We start from the raw sequence: 19,272 nt of genomic DNA, 5'->3' as shown, positions 1-19,272 counted from the left end.
CAAAAAAAAAAAAAAAAAAAAAAAACAAAAAAAAAAAAAAAAAAAAAAAAACCCCAAAAACAAAATAAGAGAATTTGAAGCAATTGGAGCCCTCGTGCATTACTGGTGGAAATGTAAAATGGTGTCCACTATGGAAAACGGTTTGGTGGTTTCTTAAAAGGTTAAACACAGAAATACATATGACCCAGCAACTTCACTCAAAGGTACATATCCAAAAGAATTGAAAGCAGGGATTCAAACAAATAGTTATACACCAGTGTTCACAGCAGCATTACACACACTAGGCAAAAGGTGGAAACAACCCAAGCATCCATCCACAGATGAATGGATAAATAAAATGTGGTATATAAATACAATGCAATGTCATTCACCCACAAAAAAGAATAAAATTTTAATATATGCCAAAATATGGATGGACCTTGAAAACATACCTAGTGAAATAAGCCAGACAGAGAACAAATAGTGTATGATTCCACTTATATGAGGTACCTCAAATAGGCAAATTCATAGACACAGAAAGTAGAATACAGAATACCAGGAATTAGTGGAAGGGGAGAAAAGGGAATTATTGTTTAATGGGTACAGAGTTATTGTTGAGGATGATGAAAAGTTCTGGGTATAGATAGCGGTGATGGCTACCTATTTGTAAGTGTATTTAATGCCACTGAATTATACACTGACAAATGGTTAAAAGTATAAATATTATACATCTTTTACCGCAATAAAAAAGAGAAAGAGCATCATCAGGGTTCAGAATATCTCTCATGCCACCTCTCCAGTTATGACCTCTCTCCAAAGGTAACACTGTCTTTTCCTTCTTTTTTTCCCTTTCTCTTTCCCTCCTTCTTTTCCCCTCCTTCCTTCTGCTCCTTACTCCCTCTCTCTCCTCCTCCTCTCTTCTTTCTCCCTCCCTTCCTCTCTTCCTCCGTCCTTCCTTCCCTACCTCTCTTCCTCCTTTCTTTCCTTCCTCTCATAACACTCCCTTGACTTCTAACATTACAGATTAATTTTGCCTATTTTTGAACTTTATATTAATGGAATCATAGCATGTGCTCTTCTGTATCTGTTGTTGCTCAACAACATAGCTACTCGTATGCTTGTCGCATGGCATTAGTTGTTATTCATTGCTTCATAATATTATATTGTATGAATATATCACAATTTGTTTATTCATTCTACTGTTGATGGACAATTGAATATTTTCCAGATTTGGCTATTACAAAAAAAAAAGGCTGCCATGAACATTCTTCTACATGTCTTTTCGTAGACATATAGATAGCATTTCTCTTGGTATGTACCTAGGACTATAAATTTTTCATTATAGGGTAGCCTTATTAAGTAGTGTCACACAATTTTCCAAAGTGGTTATACCAGCAGTGTATGAAAATCCTTACATTCCATATCCTCACAAACATTTGTTATTATCTGTTTTGTTGTTGTTGTCTTTATGTTTGTTTATTTTTTCTGATGGGTATGTAATGGTATCTCATTGTGATCTTAATTTTTATTTCCCTGGTGGTTAATGAACTTGAACACATTTTCCTCTGTTTATAGGCTATTTGAATATTCTCTTTGACGAAGTATCTGTTCAGGATTTGTCCATTTTTTCTAATGTATTGTCTGTCTTTTCTTATTGATTTGTAGGAGTTCTCTTTATAGTCAGATAAGAACAGTTGATGACCATAAGTATTATAAATTTCTTTTCTCACACATTGGCTTGTCTTTTCACTTGATGGTATTTACTAATGAAAAGAAGTTCTTAATTTTAATATGTCAATTTTCAATTGTTTTTCTTTTATGGTTAGCACTTTTTGTGTTTTAAGAAATCTTTGCCTACCCCAAAGTCATGAGGATATTCTATGTTTTCTCCTAAAGAGATTTATTGTCTTATCATTTGCACTGATATCTATAATACATGTAGAATTTACTTCCATGTGTAGGATGAGGTAGGACTCAAAATACATTTTTTCCATTTGGTGCCATTATTGAAAACACTTCCTATTTTCAACATGGGACTTTCAACTAGACTATTCTTTTCCATTGTCTTATTTGTCTGTCTTTAAGTAATATTATACTGTCCTAATTTCTGTTATAAATCTTGAAGTGTAAGTCTTCCAGCTTTGTTCTTCTTCAAGATTTCCTTGGCCTTTGTAGGTTCTTTGCATTTCTATACAAATTCTAGAATCAACTTGACAATTTCTATACACACAGATACATACACACAACTCTACTGAAATTTTGATTAGAATTACATTGAATCCTGGGGCCGGCCCGGTGGCACACTGCTACAGTGCGCCACTTGGGAGCGCAGTGGCGCTCCAGCCAAGGGTTCGGATCCCACATACAGACCGGTTCCCGCTCACTGGCTGAGCGAGGTGCAGGCGCGACACCGAGGGTTGCGATCCCGTTGCTGGTCCCGGTCCGGTACGGGCGCAACACTGAGGGTTGAGATCCGTTGCCGGACACGAAAAAAGACAAAAAAAAAAAAAAGAATTACATTGAATCTAAAGCCAATTGAAGGAGAAACACTATCTTGACAATATTAACTCTTCTAATTCATAAGTAAGGTGTATTCCATCCCTTCATTTATTTAGGTCTTCTATAATTTCTTTCACCAATGCTTTATAGTTTTATTGTAGATTTCACTCATCTTCAGTTAGATTTATTTCTAGCTATTTAATGTTTTTAATGCTATTGAAAATTGTACTTTTAAAATTTCATTTTCTAATTGTTTTTTGCTAATATATAGAAGTATTGGTTTTTGTATATTGGATTGTCTCTAAACCCTTGCTAAATTTACATTAGTTGTTATGCTCACAATCATATCATCTACAAAAAATGATTTTTTTACTTTGTCCTTTATAATCTTTATAACTTTCATTTCCTTTATTTGCCTTATTGCACTGGCTAAAACCATGAATACTTTTTGAGGAGGAATAATTTGCTTCTCACCCACCTTTAGAAATTAAGACATAAATGCAGGGACTTTGTCTGTCTTGGTTGCTCCAAACTCCCAGTGGTTAGAACAGTATCAGAAACACAGCAAGCACTCAAATATTTGATAAGCAAATAAATGTGTTAAAAAATATTATGGGTATTGAAATAAGAGATACCAGTGTCCAAATTTCATCTCTAACTCTAGCTATGTGACTTAAAGCAAGTTGTCTAACTTCTTGGATTCAGATTCTACTTTTGTAAAGTACTAACAATAAGTATACTTTGCAGGATAGTCAGGATGAGAAAATAATATATCTATATTTATCTAAATATTAAAGCATCTGTAGATATTATTATAGGATGAGCTTACTCAGAGAGAGTGAGAAGAGCATGAAGAAGGTATTCTTATGAGACGTTTTTAAGGAATAGGCAGAAAAAAAGGCACCTACACAGGAGTCTGAGAGTGACTTGGGAGTTGAGAGGAAAATAGGATAGATTAGAATCATAGAAACCACAAGAAGAGAGAGTTTCAAGAAGGATGTGTTATTAAAGATCTTCCAGTTCTGAGCAATAGAAATCCATCTCACATAGCTTAAATTAAAAATGGAATGTATTATTTCATGTAGTTGAAATGTCCAGGCATATAACTGTTTGGAGGCACAGCTGAAATGTACCCCTAGTCTCTGCTTTGCTCTGTTGAATTAATTTTCAGGCAGGTTGTCTTCACATGTTGATAAAAATGGTCACCAGCTGCTTTAGATTTATCTTTATAACCTTATAAGCAGTGACTTTTAAAAAATGTTTGTCATTAAATTCCAGTTTAAAAATTTTGGGAAAGGTTTTAATTGACTTGACATAAATTATATTTCTGAACCATCCACTATGTTGAAGGGGTGGTGAGTATTCTGATTGGTCAGGCTTGGACTACCACCTGTCCCTGGATCTGGAGAAGTGGGGTCAGGTCCACCTAAACCAAATAGATTAAGAAAGAAAGAAAGGTGTGTCCCCAAAGAGATATTGGGCAGACAGAAAAAAAAATCACCACAAAGGAAGTGGTCAACAGTGTCAAATGCTGCAGAGAAATCAAATGATATAAGCAGAAATTATACACGGATTTAGCATCCAGTTATTCTTCACTAAACAATTTCTACGATTGAGAATAGAACTAGGGAGAGCAATTTCTATGATAAGAATGGAAGCTGGACTGCAGTATGTTGAGGAGGAACTTGAAGATAAAGTACAGACTGAATGATCAGACAGTTATTATAAGGAGTGTGACTGTAAAGAGAAGGATTTTTCTTTTTCTTTTTTTCTCCTTTTTTCTTTTTTTGGGGGAAGGATTTTTCTTTTGAGGTGGGATAGGCTTGACTACACATAGAGATTGAGAGGCAGGAGCCAAAGTAGAGACAAAAATAGAAGATACAGGAGGGGTATTAAATGATGGTCTTCAGGGTCTGAGGAGATATGAGGGCGTGAGATCAAGAATATATACTGGCCTTGGATGAGATAAGATGTTTCTTAAACTAAACTGGGAGAGCACAGTAAATTGAAGGCATTCCCTCTCACAGCCTCTATTTTTTTTTGTGGAATAAAATAAATATTGCTAAAACCAAGGACGATGGGATCATGGATTTAATATGATTGATAAAAATTTGAAATAACTGTTGTGTGGTTAAAAAGGAGCAAACTATAAACACATAGATTTCCAAGCAATATTGAAAATCTATCTGAGACCAAAGGCCACATATTTTTAGTGGCATCAGCACATAGACTTGTATGGCTTTTTTCTAGGAGAACTGGCTAGCTTGGTCCTGAGTTCCCAGGACATAGCTAGCTCAGGCTCTGAACAATAAGCATCAGATGTGTTTTTCCATAACTCGAGGTGATTGGAATGGAAGAATTAATGGGAATCTTAAGGTTGTTTTCTGACATGGCCATGGAGATGAAGTAGTTGCAGGTCTTTTCAAGTATTATCCACTGAAAAAAGAGTATCAGTTCCCAGCTGAATCACAATAAGATCAGGGCTATGTATTGTTAAAGTCTTTTGCTTCTTTTACCTTGTGAATGCAGGAGAAAGAAAGCAATATATCTGAAAATTATTTTCATACTCATTTTTAACATAACTGGAAAGTAGTTATTGAGACATGCTTTAGTCATCAATAACTCTCAATAAATAATACTATTGCAATAAAAGGGCAAGAGACCAGAGCCTCCGTAAGTTTAGAGCAGTGTGGAGTTTTTTTGTTTGTTTTTTGATGGCTGGCTGGCTCGGGGTAGAGCAGTGTTTTTTTAACTTTATTTATTATGAAATACTTAAGACCTGCAAGTATAATGATGATATAATAAGTAGCCATGTATCTACTCTTAGCTTAAGAAAAAAAATACCTATACTCTATATTATACAAATTCAATACTCCTACTTTGAGAGAAGTACTAGTTGAATTTCATGTTTATTATTTCCATGCATTTGTTTATATATTTTATTGTATCTAAGCAATATAATATTGTTCTTCTTGTTTTTTAATTTTACAAAAATTATACCATGCACATTCTGCAGTCTTTTTTATAATTAATATTATGTTTGGGAAATTCATCTATATTGACAGATGCAGCTCTTCATTCATTTTTCACTGCTGCATATTTCATTACATGACTGTATTATAGTCGTTTATTCTAATTTTGATAAATGTTGTTTTTTTCATAGGCCTATAACAATCAATCCTACCATGAACATTATTTCATGTGTCCCTTTGTCGACACATGTGAGAGTTTCTCTAGTGTATATCACAAATTGAGCATCCCTTATCCAAAATGCTTGGGACCAGAAGTGTTTTGAATTTTAGATTTTTTCAGATCCTTAACCAGTGGAACATTTTTAACTCAAAAATCCAAATTCCAAAATACTCCAATGTGCATTTACTTTGAATGTCTTGTTGGCACTCAAAAAGTTTTGGATTTTAGAGCATTTTGGATTTTGGATTTTCAAATTAGGGATGCTCAACCTATACTAGGATTTTAATTGCAGGGTATTATGATTTGGATGTATGTGTCCCTCTAAAATTAATACGTTGGAACCTAAGACCCAATGTGATGGTATTAAGAGATGGGGCCTTTTGGAAATGATTAAATCATAAGGGATCTGCCCTCATGGATGGATTAGTGCCCTTATAAAAGGGATGGAGGGAACTTGGTAGGTCCTTTTTCTTTGCCCTTCCATCTCTTCCACCATGTGAGAACACAGTGTTCATCCCCTCTGGAGGATACAAGGTTCAAGGCACCACCTTGGAAGCAGAGACCAGGCTCTCACCAGACATCGAACCTTCTAGTACATTGATCTTGGACTTCCCAGCCTCTGTAACTGTGAGCAATAAATTTATGCTGTTTGTAAATTGTCCAGTCTGTGTTATTTTGTTATAGCAGCAGGAACAGACTAAGACACAGGGTCACATGTATGTGCATTTCAACTTGATGAGAGATTGTTAAATTATTTTCTGAAGTGGTTGGTACCAATTTATATCACCACCAGCAAGTGTAAGAATTCCTGTTTCAGAGCAGTGATTTTGAATTATGCTTCATAGAGTTCTGAGAAGGAGCTTCATAGGACTCTAAGCCCCTTGTACCCTTCGTGACCAGAGCAGCTATGCTTCAATTTGTATTACATATTTAGAGAGCATCATAAAATTTCATTTTAAAAAAAGGTTTTGCTGCTATTAAAAATTTTTTTAAAACCAGTACTCTGAAGAATACTTTAAAATCATATCTAGATAGTATCCATCTTTCTTCCCAGGAGAAAAATCAAATAGCCTATGAAGAAACACTTGAAAAGCCCACATTTCATCCACAGAATGTCTTAAGTCCAGTAGTAGACAGTATTTATGAACCTCCCTCTCATGTTTTTACTTCCTCCTTGGCCAGTTCCCTTATTCCAATATGGGAAAAGTAAGGAAGATAATATAATGCTCCCCCTCATCTCTCAGTTGGATATGCAAACAAATTAACTACTTTTGGGGAGGGCAGATTAGGAGAAGGATGTGTTTTCCATTCTGTTTTGTCATAATGTTCATTAATATACAATGTTATTGTTTTTATTTTTAAATAAATGTGAAAGAGAGCAATTCTTTTAAGTTTGCAGGTTCTAATGTACTCTTTTTTCTTTTAACCGGTCCATCATAACCCAAGACAGATGTTTCTTCTCCTGCTTTAAGGGTAGTGCTACAGATGTATGGCAACTTAATATCTACCCATCTGCTATGGCTCATTAGTAAACTCACACATGAATGGGGACATTCTCTATCTTCATTGCAGCCTGCTAGTGCTCCTCTAGTGTGCTTGGCTATTATAGGTTGCTAAGCAATAATCCTAGTGCTTGCATTGTTCCCACTGATACACAGAATGGAAGTAGACATGTGTTGGGTTACATCTCTAGTCAAACACTTCCCTCTTAGAGCCATGACACCAAGAAAGGAAAAAGAGGTACAGCAATATCAGAGTCAATAAGTGAGGTCTGAACAAGCCTATCTGAAGCTGTCTTTTGACAGAGTGGCCTCCGAATTCAAGGATCACAAATTAAGGCACTGCCCCAAGGACAAATTAATTCAGAGGTATAATTGAATATAGTTTCCAACAGGTACTGGGTTGTTATTTTTTAGCAGGTATGTTCTCAGACATCCCTAAACCTTTTACAGATTGATTCATTCATTCATTTATACATTCATTAAATAATTATTGATTTCTCACATGTGCCAGGTACTAAGCACTGGAATTATTTTTCAGGATCATCTTCCTAAACTCTTCCTAGAATTAAGAGCCTTTCAAGCTCTCCTCCAACATGTACACCTTCACCCCTCTACTAGTCCACCTTCTAACGTACAAATACCTATTTGGGCACTATGGGCATAAATGCTTTCAACTAAATAAGTAGGGACACAAAAGAATTCCTTATTCATATTTTGAAAAGTCTAGACTTATAAGTGACTTCTATCATTTCCTGCTTTTAGTACATGGCCCACTGCTAGGCACAGACACAGTACAAAACCTATTTAAGGACATAAATAGGAATGAATTTTAATCCACATTATAATAAGCTTTAGCGGGCTCTTTCTTCACAGGGAGACATATAACATTAGTGGGACTCGCTGCTGATTAAACTGGTGAAAACTGACCCAGCAGAGCTACTCAAGAAGCTGTATGAAGTTATCTTTAAACATAGGCCCTTTCTGAAACAACCTTATCCTTGTTACTGAGATTTCTTAATATTTGCACATAATGTAGAATTCTGTGAAAGGAGGAAAAGAAGCACTATTAAACACTACTGGAATTAAAATTCGATAGCTATAGGAAAAGGCAGTTTCCTACAAAACTATGTTAATCTTAGGGCTGTGTAATAAGAACTAAGCTGAACAAACTGATAGTTTAAAAAAATTCTCAACATGCAAGTTAAGCTCATAGCCTTAAAAAGTAAAATAACCAGGGGCCGGCCTGGTGGCGCACTGGATAAGTGCGCCACTTGGGAAGCGCGGCGGCGCTCCCGCCCGAGGGTTCGGATCCCACATACAGACCGGTTCCCGCTCACTGGCTGAGCGAGGCGCGGGAGCAACACCAAGGGTTGCAATCCCGTTGCCGGTCCCCGGCCCAGTACGGGGGCAACACTGAGGGTTGCGATCCGTTGCCGGACACGGAAAAAGACAAAAGACAAAAAAAAAAAGTAAAATAACCAGGGAAAAGAAATAAGGAGCTGACATAGTACATTTAACCACAGTATTATCTATGCAAAGACATGTATTTGAACTCATTATGGGAGCTGCTTGGCAAGGTAACACGACTTTAATTTTGACAAGTATATAACAAGGATAAAGACAATTCCTTTGATATGTTGAAATTGAAATAACTATTCCTTTTCCCAATTCTTATACACACACATTCACAAAGGGGGAATTCGGAATATAAGGTTTAATAGTGACCAATCACTGAATAAATGAGTATACTGCATAGCATTTGATATCACAACAAGCAACCACAATGTTTTCATATTATACATTGGGATGAATAAACTTAAACAAAACACACTTCCCTCAAGCATACATCAAAAAGCAATAAGAGAAATTGAAAGTACAAAAGTAGGAAAGACCACAAACTTTTTTTGCTCAATATGTTTCCTGGGGAGGCAATAAATTATATATAATAGAATACATATGTGAATTTTGAAGGTGCAAATTAGGCCACAAATTGATGAAAGTGAACACCTACTTAAATTTGTTTAGCTAGATAACAATTCTGTTTGGTATGTTTAAAATGAAAGAGTTAATTTAAAAATCTGGGCCAAGAAATTAAAGGTAAAGTATATGTATGTGGTATTGGTGGTGGAAGGTTAGAGTGAGGAGGAATTAAAATCAGAAAACTAGGGGGAGGGGACAGGTGGAGGAAGACGTAAAGATTTGCAAGAAGAAAATTTTTAAAAGTTAGTGAAGCTACGAAAATAGTACTAAGTTTACAAGAATGACAAAATGAGTGTTGAAAAGTTTGGTTCTTAATGTGTATGTATTATAGTGTATATTAATAAGAAGAAAGTAAATAATTTCTCTTAATTGGTTTAAAAGACAGAAAAACTCTTTGGAAAAAAGTAAGCACCTAAAAATTATAACTAGCATCTATACAGCAACTTATAGTTTAGAAAATAATAATTACTATTGTAATTCAACCTAGCCCAGCCTAGGACATACTAACCACCCAACACTTGAAAATTAAAGGGAATTTACTGTGAAACTGTTACATTTTTAATATTGTAAAGAATTTCTGTCAGTACCAGATTTCACTAAGTATTCAGAGTTAGAAGAACTGTAGTAAAAGAGATGAATGCCTTGTCCACTTATTTGTTGCCTTTTTGACCCTGTAAAATTTAAATCTGCATAATTTTGTGGAATTTGGGTTAAGGATGGTGCTAGGAGTCAAGTTTCGGATCAAACAGAATAAATGTGTGGTCAAGTACAGGAATAAAAAGAATAAACAGGACCAAGAACAATAAGCAGTCCAAATCACTTGAATTCTTTGTTTAATTTTTGTATTAATAGGTTGTCTGCTAGGTGTCAGTCGACTCTCTTAGCTAAATTTTCTCTTTAATTAAATACAAATAGTCACAAATTACTTTAAAAGTATTAATAGAAGGTTAAGGGAATACATTTTAAACTATTTTCCAAATTGCACTTAGAATACTCCCACTGATTTTATATTTAAAATGCAAAATCTTGAAGAATGCATTCACAATGACAATGTAATGATGGGTTTAGATTCTATGGAATAGGGGAAAGGCTAGTTCTCTACCTTGGGATTTGATTTCATCCGTTGCTTTTCCCACCACATTGTTGCTGGTCTCTATTTCAGAAATGACTGGTACATTCTGTGAACTCTTTGAAAGGAGAAAAGAAATACCAATTGCAAAGGAGTTGCTTTTACTCAAAGTTGTATAAACTCTCCCAGTTAAAGGAGAGTTGATTGCCTTGTAGAAGTTAACCAAACATTCTTACTTTTCCTAGGATTTAATGCTGTGTATTAGTAGTGAAACAGTAATCAGAGTCTATTTACTGCGTTTACAAGATAAAATGAATTGGCTCAATGTGTCCTCACATCTTCCTACTGCTAACAAAGTAATATGATAGGAATATGACTTTATATGTACATTAATCCTTGAATTATACAATACTTCACAGAAACATAATTTAAGACCATAGTATAATGCAATCAGACCTTTGGAAATGCTACTGTTTTCTTTTACTACTAGAATCGCCTTCCATGTTTGTGGTGGAAAGAAAAACACTTCATTTTAATTGAGAAAATTAAGGGTTAATTTTACAAATAATGGTAGCAAAATAGTTCTTTGTACTCATGCTGGTGTACTTTTAAAAAGTAATAACAGAATATTTTTAAGGCTCACATTAGTCAACTTAACGGTAAATTCATATAACTATTTTCAATTGCCTCCCCTTTTCTATAAAATGTTCTTCCTCATTGTAGTCTTGTATTTATTTAAACACAAAGTTACTTAAATGATTAACATGGAAATTAGACTTTCATTATGATAATGGTTAAAAACTGGTGGTTACTGTAGTTAGGGTAATAGTTCTGATTTTAGAAAGCAACCTTTATTTACATGGAATTCGTAGTAGCGCTTCACAAATAATTTACCTGTCTATGGAAGCTTCCTGCAACTGACTCAAATGTGCCAGCTTAATAATCAACATGAATTTTCCCTTTTTCATTTGCCATTTTGTTTATCTTTTTGAATAGCCACATCTTTTCTTTCTTTATAAGAAAATTAACTTGTCCAGTTTACTCTCAAGAATTAAAACCTGAATATTCATGACAACTCTACCTCAAGAGGCTCTTTCTCTTCAGCTGAGTCCTGTTTCCTTTCTATGTCTTCTTTTCCATTTTCCTGAAATAGAAACAGTGTTAGCAAGTGGTTTTCAAAAGGAGCTGGGGATTAAACTAACATCTTACACTCTAATATAGCAAGCTTTTAATGTAAAAAATTCACATGGTAAGTAAATATCATACCAAATAAAATTAAACAGTGTATGAACAAATTTAGGCAGTAACAGACTTGTTATATATAGTTAAGGAATGCTATCCAACTAGAAGCAGGTCACTGTGAACCAACTATTATTTTGACCCCTTATTTTTCAGCATTGCTGTCAAAACCTGATGTAGAGTACTTCAACTCAAATAATATATTGCATCTCAATTTTCCCAAGAATGTTGATCTCAAATCCTCTCATAAATGGTCAAAAAACTGTGTAGGACAAGAACCTGAGCAGGATTGGGTTCCTCTTGAGGTACTGATTCATTCATCTGGATCACTAAAAGATACCACCAAATGGTATGGAAAAGTATTACCAGGCCAGAATTAATAACGAAAGAGAGAAAGAAAATATTAATAAGCAACAAAAAGTACTCCAGAAGATCAAAATCTCCCTCACCCAACCCCTCCCCCCAACACCAAACCATTCTATTGAACGGTAATAAGTTCTCAACTGCTGAACTTTTCAAACTGTACTACTGTTATTAATCTGTTGTTACTGACCAAACCTAGATTGGTGATAGGCTAGGGCTCAGGAAGATAAGAAAACTTACCATAGTAATCATCACCATTATCATCTAAAAAAAAAAAAAAAAAAGCACAGTAATGCAATTGGGATTAAAGGAATTTTAACATTATTTATCATCATTAATTTTTGAAATAACAATCAAAGTGAGGTAAAGTGAAACTTTGATGGCTACCTAATTCATATTAGAAAGGTAGGCAGGCAATAGAAATATAATCTTCCTAAAAAGCATTTTTTGGTGGGGGAGAATTCTGAGAAAATATGATTTATCTGTTTACTTACTTACTCATAATAAAGAATTGACATCGATAATTATCAGATCCCACTTCACTGCAAATGACTGTAGATTCAGTCACAAATTATCAAATCACTGAAGTACCAAAAATAATTTAAGAGTTTATATATATATGGGCTAGGTAGTATGTAAAGACTAAATTATATGCACATAGTCCAGGACAGTTACAATCTATGGACTCTTTAAAATATATATAATGCTCAAGAGTATTCACTTTTTTTGTGTGTAAATCAACATAACACATGTTCTAGTTGAATAAACCAAAAGTACTGCCTTTGGAAACAACAGATTCCAATACTTAAAAATAGCTGCCTCAAAGTTCTTTTGAAATCATTCATAAATAATAAATAATGTAATATAAAATAGATTTCTGTGATAGGTCCCCACTGTACATTCTCAAAGTCTGCTTTCTTTGTTTATGGTGCTCATCTCCTGAAATTGCAAAGAAGCTTCCTTCCATTTCTTTTAAAATCTGTTTTGTTTGGATGCACCCGGATAAATTCAACTCAAATAAACCTTTATTGGGTGCCTCCTATATGCAGGCGGATGTTGGGGTTAAAAAAAAAGATTATGATCTGCCTTTGAAGAGTTCCCAGTTTAGTGAGGGAAAAAGATGCAATGCAATCTGCTAAGTGAAAAGGTAGAGGTACATACAAAACATTAAGGAACAAAAAAGAACAAACAATTAATTTTCCCAGGGCAGTCAGGGACATTTTCACAGAGAAATAGATTTCCAAGCTGGATTTTGCCCAGTAAGAAATTTTGTGTAAAGGAGAGAGGAAGTGTATTTGAAGCAAAAGAAACAATATAATCAAGGGTATGAAAGTTCAAAAAGTGTTTGAAGCATTCATGTAGCAAAACATAGTTATGTAAAAGAAAGTGGCAGAAGGAATACACCTGAGGACCTCAGCAGCCAAGGGCAGCCCCTCCCAACAGACAGCAGAAGTGTGCACAGGGACCTCAGGAATCCAGGGCAGCCCCTGAAGCTGCTGCACACAACACTGCCATGCAGGTGGTCCGCCAAAACCACCACCACAGCCACTGTGACTGCGAGGGTGGCTCACTGCCACAGCAGCAGCCACCACCACCACAGACAACTTGACTGCATTGACACAGGAGAGTCACCAGTGGAACCCAGGGAAAGAGGTGGGCAATTGCAGATGTGTGATCCAGTGGCCAAAACCCACAGGGGGAATTATGCTGCCACATGTTGTAGCACACCTGGGTTTTGGAGGTACATGCACAGCCCACGTGACTACTTTGAGCTGGGGAAAGACACACATGGAACCCCCTGAGAGTGCAGAAACCCGGCATACCCAGACAGAGTAAGAAAGAAAATTCCAAATCACCACCAAACTATCCACCAACTGGCAGAAAGCAAGTTATCCAGGAGGAGGCTCTGCCTGTAGGACACAGGAAATGTGATACACCAATCAATAAAATCTAGGCCAAAACCCAAACGATTATCTCAATAGATTCAGAAAAAGCATTTGACAAGATTTGACAATGCTTCATGATAAAGAATATCAGCAAATTAGGTATAGAAGAAAAGTATCTCAACATAACTATTACCAGCACTGGACAGAATAAAAGCAATATAAGAAAACCCACCACCAATATCATCCTGAATAGGGAAACGTTGAAAGCTTTTCCCTTAAGAACAAAAACAAGACAAGGATGCTTACTTTCATCAAATCTATTTAACACAGTATTGGAAGTACTAGCCAGGAACAGTGTATTGTGGGATATATGAGAGTATTCAAAAAGTTTGTGGAAAAATAGAATTAAAGGATAATACAAATCTCTCTATGAACTTTTTGAAGTACACTCATATAACATATGTAGAAGCATGCTATTATCTGGCAATATGTAATAGCATAAAGAATGGGAATGAAGAAATGGAAATATATTGTTGGAAGTATATTTATGCTGTAAAGTGGTATAACATTATGTAAAGGTAGACTATGATACATTAAAGATACATATTGTAAGCCTCAGAGCAACCACTAAAAAAAATTAAAGCAAAACAAAGAGATATAACTAATAAGTCATTAGTACAGATAAAATGAAATAATAAAAAACAATTCATAAGAAGGTAGGAAAAGAAGAAAGGGGTATCAAGAACAGATAGAATAACCTATGCATATCAATAATTAAACTAAATGCCAATGGTCTAAACACTCAAATTAAAAACCACAGATTGTTAGAGTAGATTAAAAAAGAAAAAAACATAATAATACTCTTTCTATAAAAATGTACTTTAAATATAAATACACTGGGCCGGCCCGGTGGCGCACTGGAGAGTGCGCCGCTTGGGAGTGTGGCGGCGCTCCCGCCGAGGGTTCGGATCCCATGTGGAGACGGGTTCCCGCTCACTGGCTGAGCGTGGTGCGGGCACAACACCGAGGGTTGCGATCCCGTTGCCGGGCAGTAAAAAAAAAAAAAAAGGAAAAAATAAATAAATATAAATACACGGGGCCGGCCCGGTGGCGCACTGGAGAGTGCGCCGCTTGGGAGTGTGGCGGCGCTCCCGCCGAGGGTTCGGATCCCATGTGGAGACGGGTTCCCGCTCACTGGCTGAGCGTGGTGCGGGCACAACACCGAGGGTTGCGATCCCGTTGCCGGTCAGTAAAAAAAAAAAAAAAAAAGGAAAAAAAAAATAAATAAATATAAATACACTAAAATAGGTTAAAAGGAAAAAAGGAAAAAGTTATATCATGCAAATTTAAATCAAAGGAAAGCTGGAATGGCTGTATCATATCAAGCAAAGTAGATTTCAGAAAACAGAATATCACCAGAGAGCCTCCATGGCAATCCCAAAATAATCTTTTATTTCTGGTAGTCACAGAATCAATATTGGTAAGATAATAATAATAATAGTAGTAGCAGTAGTAGTAATAGCAGTCTAGTAGCAGCAGCAGCAGTAGTAGTAGTAGTGATAAGTGGTAGTAAAATTTAACACAAAATTTAATTATGTGAGCTGCAGAATTATAATGTTAATTGAATTCACAGCCTAGCCAAGTTACTCATGTGAAAATAGGAACACTGATTGGGAAGAAGGGGGACCGTGAAATGTGGAATAGGAACGTTTAGCTGGACTAGGAGACTGAGATTCTCAAACTCCTGAATCACTCTGACCCTCTCTTGCCAGTAGAAACAGTTTGTCCTCCTGTATTTGAGGAGACTAGCCTTCTCTTAATTGGAAATCTTGTAATTATCTCATCTGGGGCAGTTGCCTTGCAAGGAGATGCCATTTTCCTCAAGACCCACCCCAACCATCACTTACTGCTAGTAGAGTCACAACTAAAATAAGATCTCAAAATATTCCAGCAGAGAAAATGTTAATCTGACCAGGAGCAAACAGCTTTTATATCAAAACAATTTCACTATTTGCTTATATATCGGCAGAAACCAAGGGAATATGTGTGAGAGTATATCATAAGGAAGTTAAAGCAAGGATGGAATATAATACTGGATTGAGCAGAATTTATTGATATGGGTACATTTATCAGAAATTATGGATTTAATTGTTAGCATACACGCTGGAAGTGACACTATTTACTTGGTAAGTTCACTGAAACTTGGACTCCATGGTGGCTTATAAGTTGAGATACCAGAACGTCCCTGGCACAATGGAATTATTCTAAAGGCTTAGGGAAATAGAAATGTTGGAGTGGATTTATCACATAAGATCTGCACATCTGCTTCCCTTTCAAATGTATCTCTCAAGAGGACTTAGGGGACACCCCTTTACTAAGGCATTGAGAAATACATTAGTGAGTGGGAACACTTGCATCCTTGAAAAGGTCTGTGGTGGCTTTCTTCTGCAGGCTAGGTATGATGGTAGGAGATGCCACCACTGAGATGGACTTCTTGGTGTTAATAAGGATGACCCATTTCAGAGTAGCAGAGGCCAAATGTCAGTGTTTAAGCATCAAAGACAAGATGGGCACATTTAGCATAAAGAGAGCAGAGTTATAGTGGTAATTACATGTTTCTGAACCTCAGGAATCTTTGTCACTAAATGATTATCGTGTTCCAAGGAATAAAATGGATGGCCAGCTTACCAAAGTGGTGATCATCTACATATAATATTTCTAAAAAATCCATATATGGTGGCCCAAGATATAACTTTAGTCACCACAATAGAGAGTTCCAACCTCTCACCCAGTTTCTTAAGTGAAAAGAATGCTGGGTCCCTTTGAGAACTCTGCAGCACTGTCATTAGTATACACTGAAAATCTTCTCCAAATCTTTTCCACAGAGACCTGTGGCCATTTTTTAGGATGACTGTGTGCTGGGGAAAAGAAATATCCAGGTTTTTCAGGGACTTCTAAATACTGGTTCTAAACTGATGTTAATTCCTGGAGACCTAAAATACCACTGCAGTCCACCAGTTTAAGTGGGGGCTTGCGGTGGCCAGGTGGGAGATGAAGTCTTAACTCAAGTTTGAATCACAGCAAGCAATGGAACCACTGTGGTGATTTCATCAGTTCCTGAATATATGATTAAAACAGAGATACTGGTAACTGGCAGAATCTCTATATTGGCTCTCTGATTCTGGAACAAGGACTACTTCAGAAGAAGGGCCAAGTTGAAACCCTTCTCCCACCCCATATACATACATACCAGGATAGTAAACAGAAAAATATAGGTTCCCTGAGGTGAGAGAATGGGGAATTAAAGAGATCAATGACACCAATAAAGATCTGAAAGAAGCAGGGTGATGAAAGCTATCTCATGCCAATTTATCTTGCCTGTTTGGCCTGTGAAGGTGAATGGATCTTGAAGAATGACAGTGGCTTATAAATTTAATCAGGCTCTACTTGCAGCCGCTCTCCCATATGTGATATCTTTTATGGAGCAAATTAACACAGTCCCTGGCACCTGGTATGCATCTATTGACTTGCCAAATACTTATTTCTCCATTTAAATTGTCAAGGAACACCAGAAGCAGTTTGCTTTTATTTGGCAGAGCCAACAACATACCTTTACAGTCTTGCCTCAGGGATACATCAATTCTCTTGCTCTCTACCATAATATAGTCCACAGAGATATTGAGCATCTTGACCTCCCAGTCAACAGCACAGTGATCCATTACATTGATGACAGCATGCTGATCGTATGTGCGAAAGGAAGTAGCAAGGTCTTTAGATGTCTTCATGAGATACATGCATACCAGAAGATAGGAGCTAACATCCATCCCTGGTATCACTTTCCATATCACTCAAACGCCAGGTATTAAATTATCTCACCTCCAAACTCACCCACTTTTATTCTTCTTTGATGCTGGAGCTAGTACTCTAAAAACAACATTTCTTTGCCTTGCCAGCTGGCTCTGTTATATTCTTCTAAACGGGGGCATCAGAGGCAGGTCCCAAGGCTGAAGGAAGGATGAGAAACTTGCTCCTTCTTGTCTACCTCCACACTGCTTCTTGCAGACTATTGGTTCCCGTGTGCTTCACATAGTAATGCTTCTTCATCTTGATAGCATTTCCTTTTTGTAGTAATAGCTGAACCCAGTTTGTCATTTTTCTATAGTTCTGTAGATTTCATTGAATCAAAGACACCAACACCAGCCAGCCAGTGCTCCTGCCTCACAGGCCTGGGTCCCATACCCTTGGGTTCCATGGAGCACCTTCTGCAAGCTCAGAGACACCAGCTGAACAGCACCTTCTCTTTAGAGACCTGAGTCTCAGCTCTGTGGAGCCATTCCTGTAAGTTTCTGACTATACCCCTTTGCTTTCTCTGTGGTTATTTTTTTTTTTCAGCCCAAAAGGTGGTAACAGTTGCTATCATATATTACCTTAGACTTATCTTTTTACCTTTTTAGTCACCTACTTACCAATTCTATATCTAGTTAACAATTCTTTGTTAAATTATCTTTGCAAATAACTAGTGTGGTTTTTATCTCTTGTCTGGATGCTGACAGTTAAATGAAGTCAGTAAAAGATTATTAAAATTTAAGAAAAATTACAACTAGGGGGAGGCAACAGATGTCTCAATCATACTCCAGTCACTTTTAGCTCTTATGTATTCCATTTGTGCTACATTAATTTATTCTTATAACTATGCCTGTCATTTCAAATATAAGGTATCGGATTATCAAGGATAGTACTGTAATTTTTGTTTGTTTGTTTTACCTACATCTCTTTTTTTCTTGCTCTCTTTCAACAAGCTTAGCTATACAAACTGTAGCTTTTCTTTTGGTGTGTGATGAGTTAACAGATATACTGCAAGGTAGTTATCTAAGAACTAGAGTGGTTGGCACCTCTAGGTAATTGACTCCTAGCCAGAAGCAGTATGATCTAGGGATTCCCAGGGAGCAGCTCCAAAGAATCAGAGTCATGACCCCCCTCCCCAGTATGTCCCATGGTCCCACTGGTGGCAAGCACAATGAAGTACTTAATGAGCAAAGCCAAGGAGTATCCTACCAGTGCATCACTTTCAGAAGCCAGTTGCAGTTCATATTGCTGCCCATCATAAACTTGAGCCTTGGAACTACTGGAAGAGTGCATGTTCTAGGTGGCCAAGGAGCAGGACTCAGCCTCAGGTGTAGCCAAGAAAGGGAGGGAAGCCTGTCAGATGCTCCTGATTAACTCAGATCCCAATTCCTCTCTTCATATGTATTGAATTCTTCCCTTTGTATATGTTTGATGTGCCTTTTTAGTTATGTCCACGTTAGCTGCAGAATTATTGCTCTAATAACACAGTCATATACTGCAAATTAGAGCTTTGTCATTATTTCACAATATATACTTGATATAAAAAGTATTCTAAATCTAGTCACATTATCACAAGATATTTCCATATTACATTTTCCTGTGGTAAAAAAGAGCTATGAGTCAAATGTAATTTATACTTGTAAATTTTGAATTGTTGTGAAAATTACTTTAAAATTTATCACTTTCTTATATAAACTAAGTTCTCATCAATAATGAC

The 19,272-nt window shown here is 36.4% G+C and overlaps 1 protein-coding gene across 1 annotated transcript in view; it reads right to left on the bottom strand.

Annotated features, from left to right (window-relative positions):
* The window catches only part of LOC103585946 (EF-hand calcium-binding domain-containing protein 5-like), a gene marked incomplete at its 3' end in the record, with an annotated part of 75,162 nt that extends 56,314 nt beyond the window's left edge, over window positions 1-18,848 (bottom strand). The window contains exons 1-3 of the mRNA XM_008567056.1: window positions 18,765-18,848; window positions 17,320-17,488; window positions 12,064-12,087 (exon numbers count right to left, since the gene is read on the bottom strand). Coding sequence (XP_008565278.1) covers window positions 12,064-12,087; window positions 17,320-17,488; window positions 18,765-18,848 — 277 coding nt within the window. The remainder of the gene's footprint in view (window positions 1-12,063; window positions 12,088-17,319; window positions 17,489-18,764) is intronic.
* Between the last annotated feature and the right edge of the window lie 424 nt (window positions 18,849-19,272).

The sequence above is a fragment of the Galeopterus variegatus genome, unplaced genomic scaffold (genome assembly GCF_000696425.1).
Source record: "Galeopterus variegatus unplaced genomic scaffold, G_variegatus-3.0.2 Scaffold288, whole genome shotgun sequence".
NCBI classification, from domain to species: Eukaryota; Metazoa; Chordata; class Mammalia; order Dermoptera; family Cynocephalidae; genus Galeopterus; species Galeopterus variegatus.
This window is presented reverse-complemented; position numbering and strand designations above follow the sequence as displayed.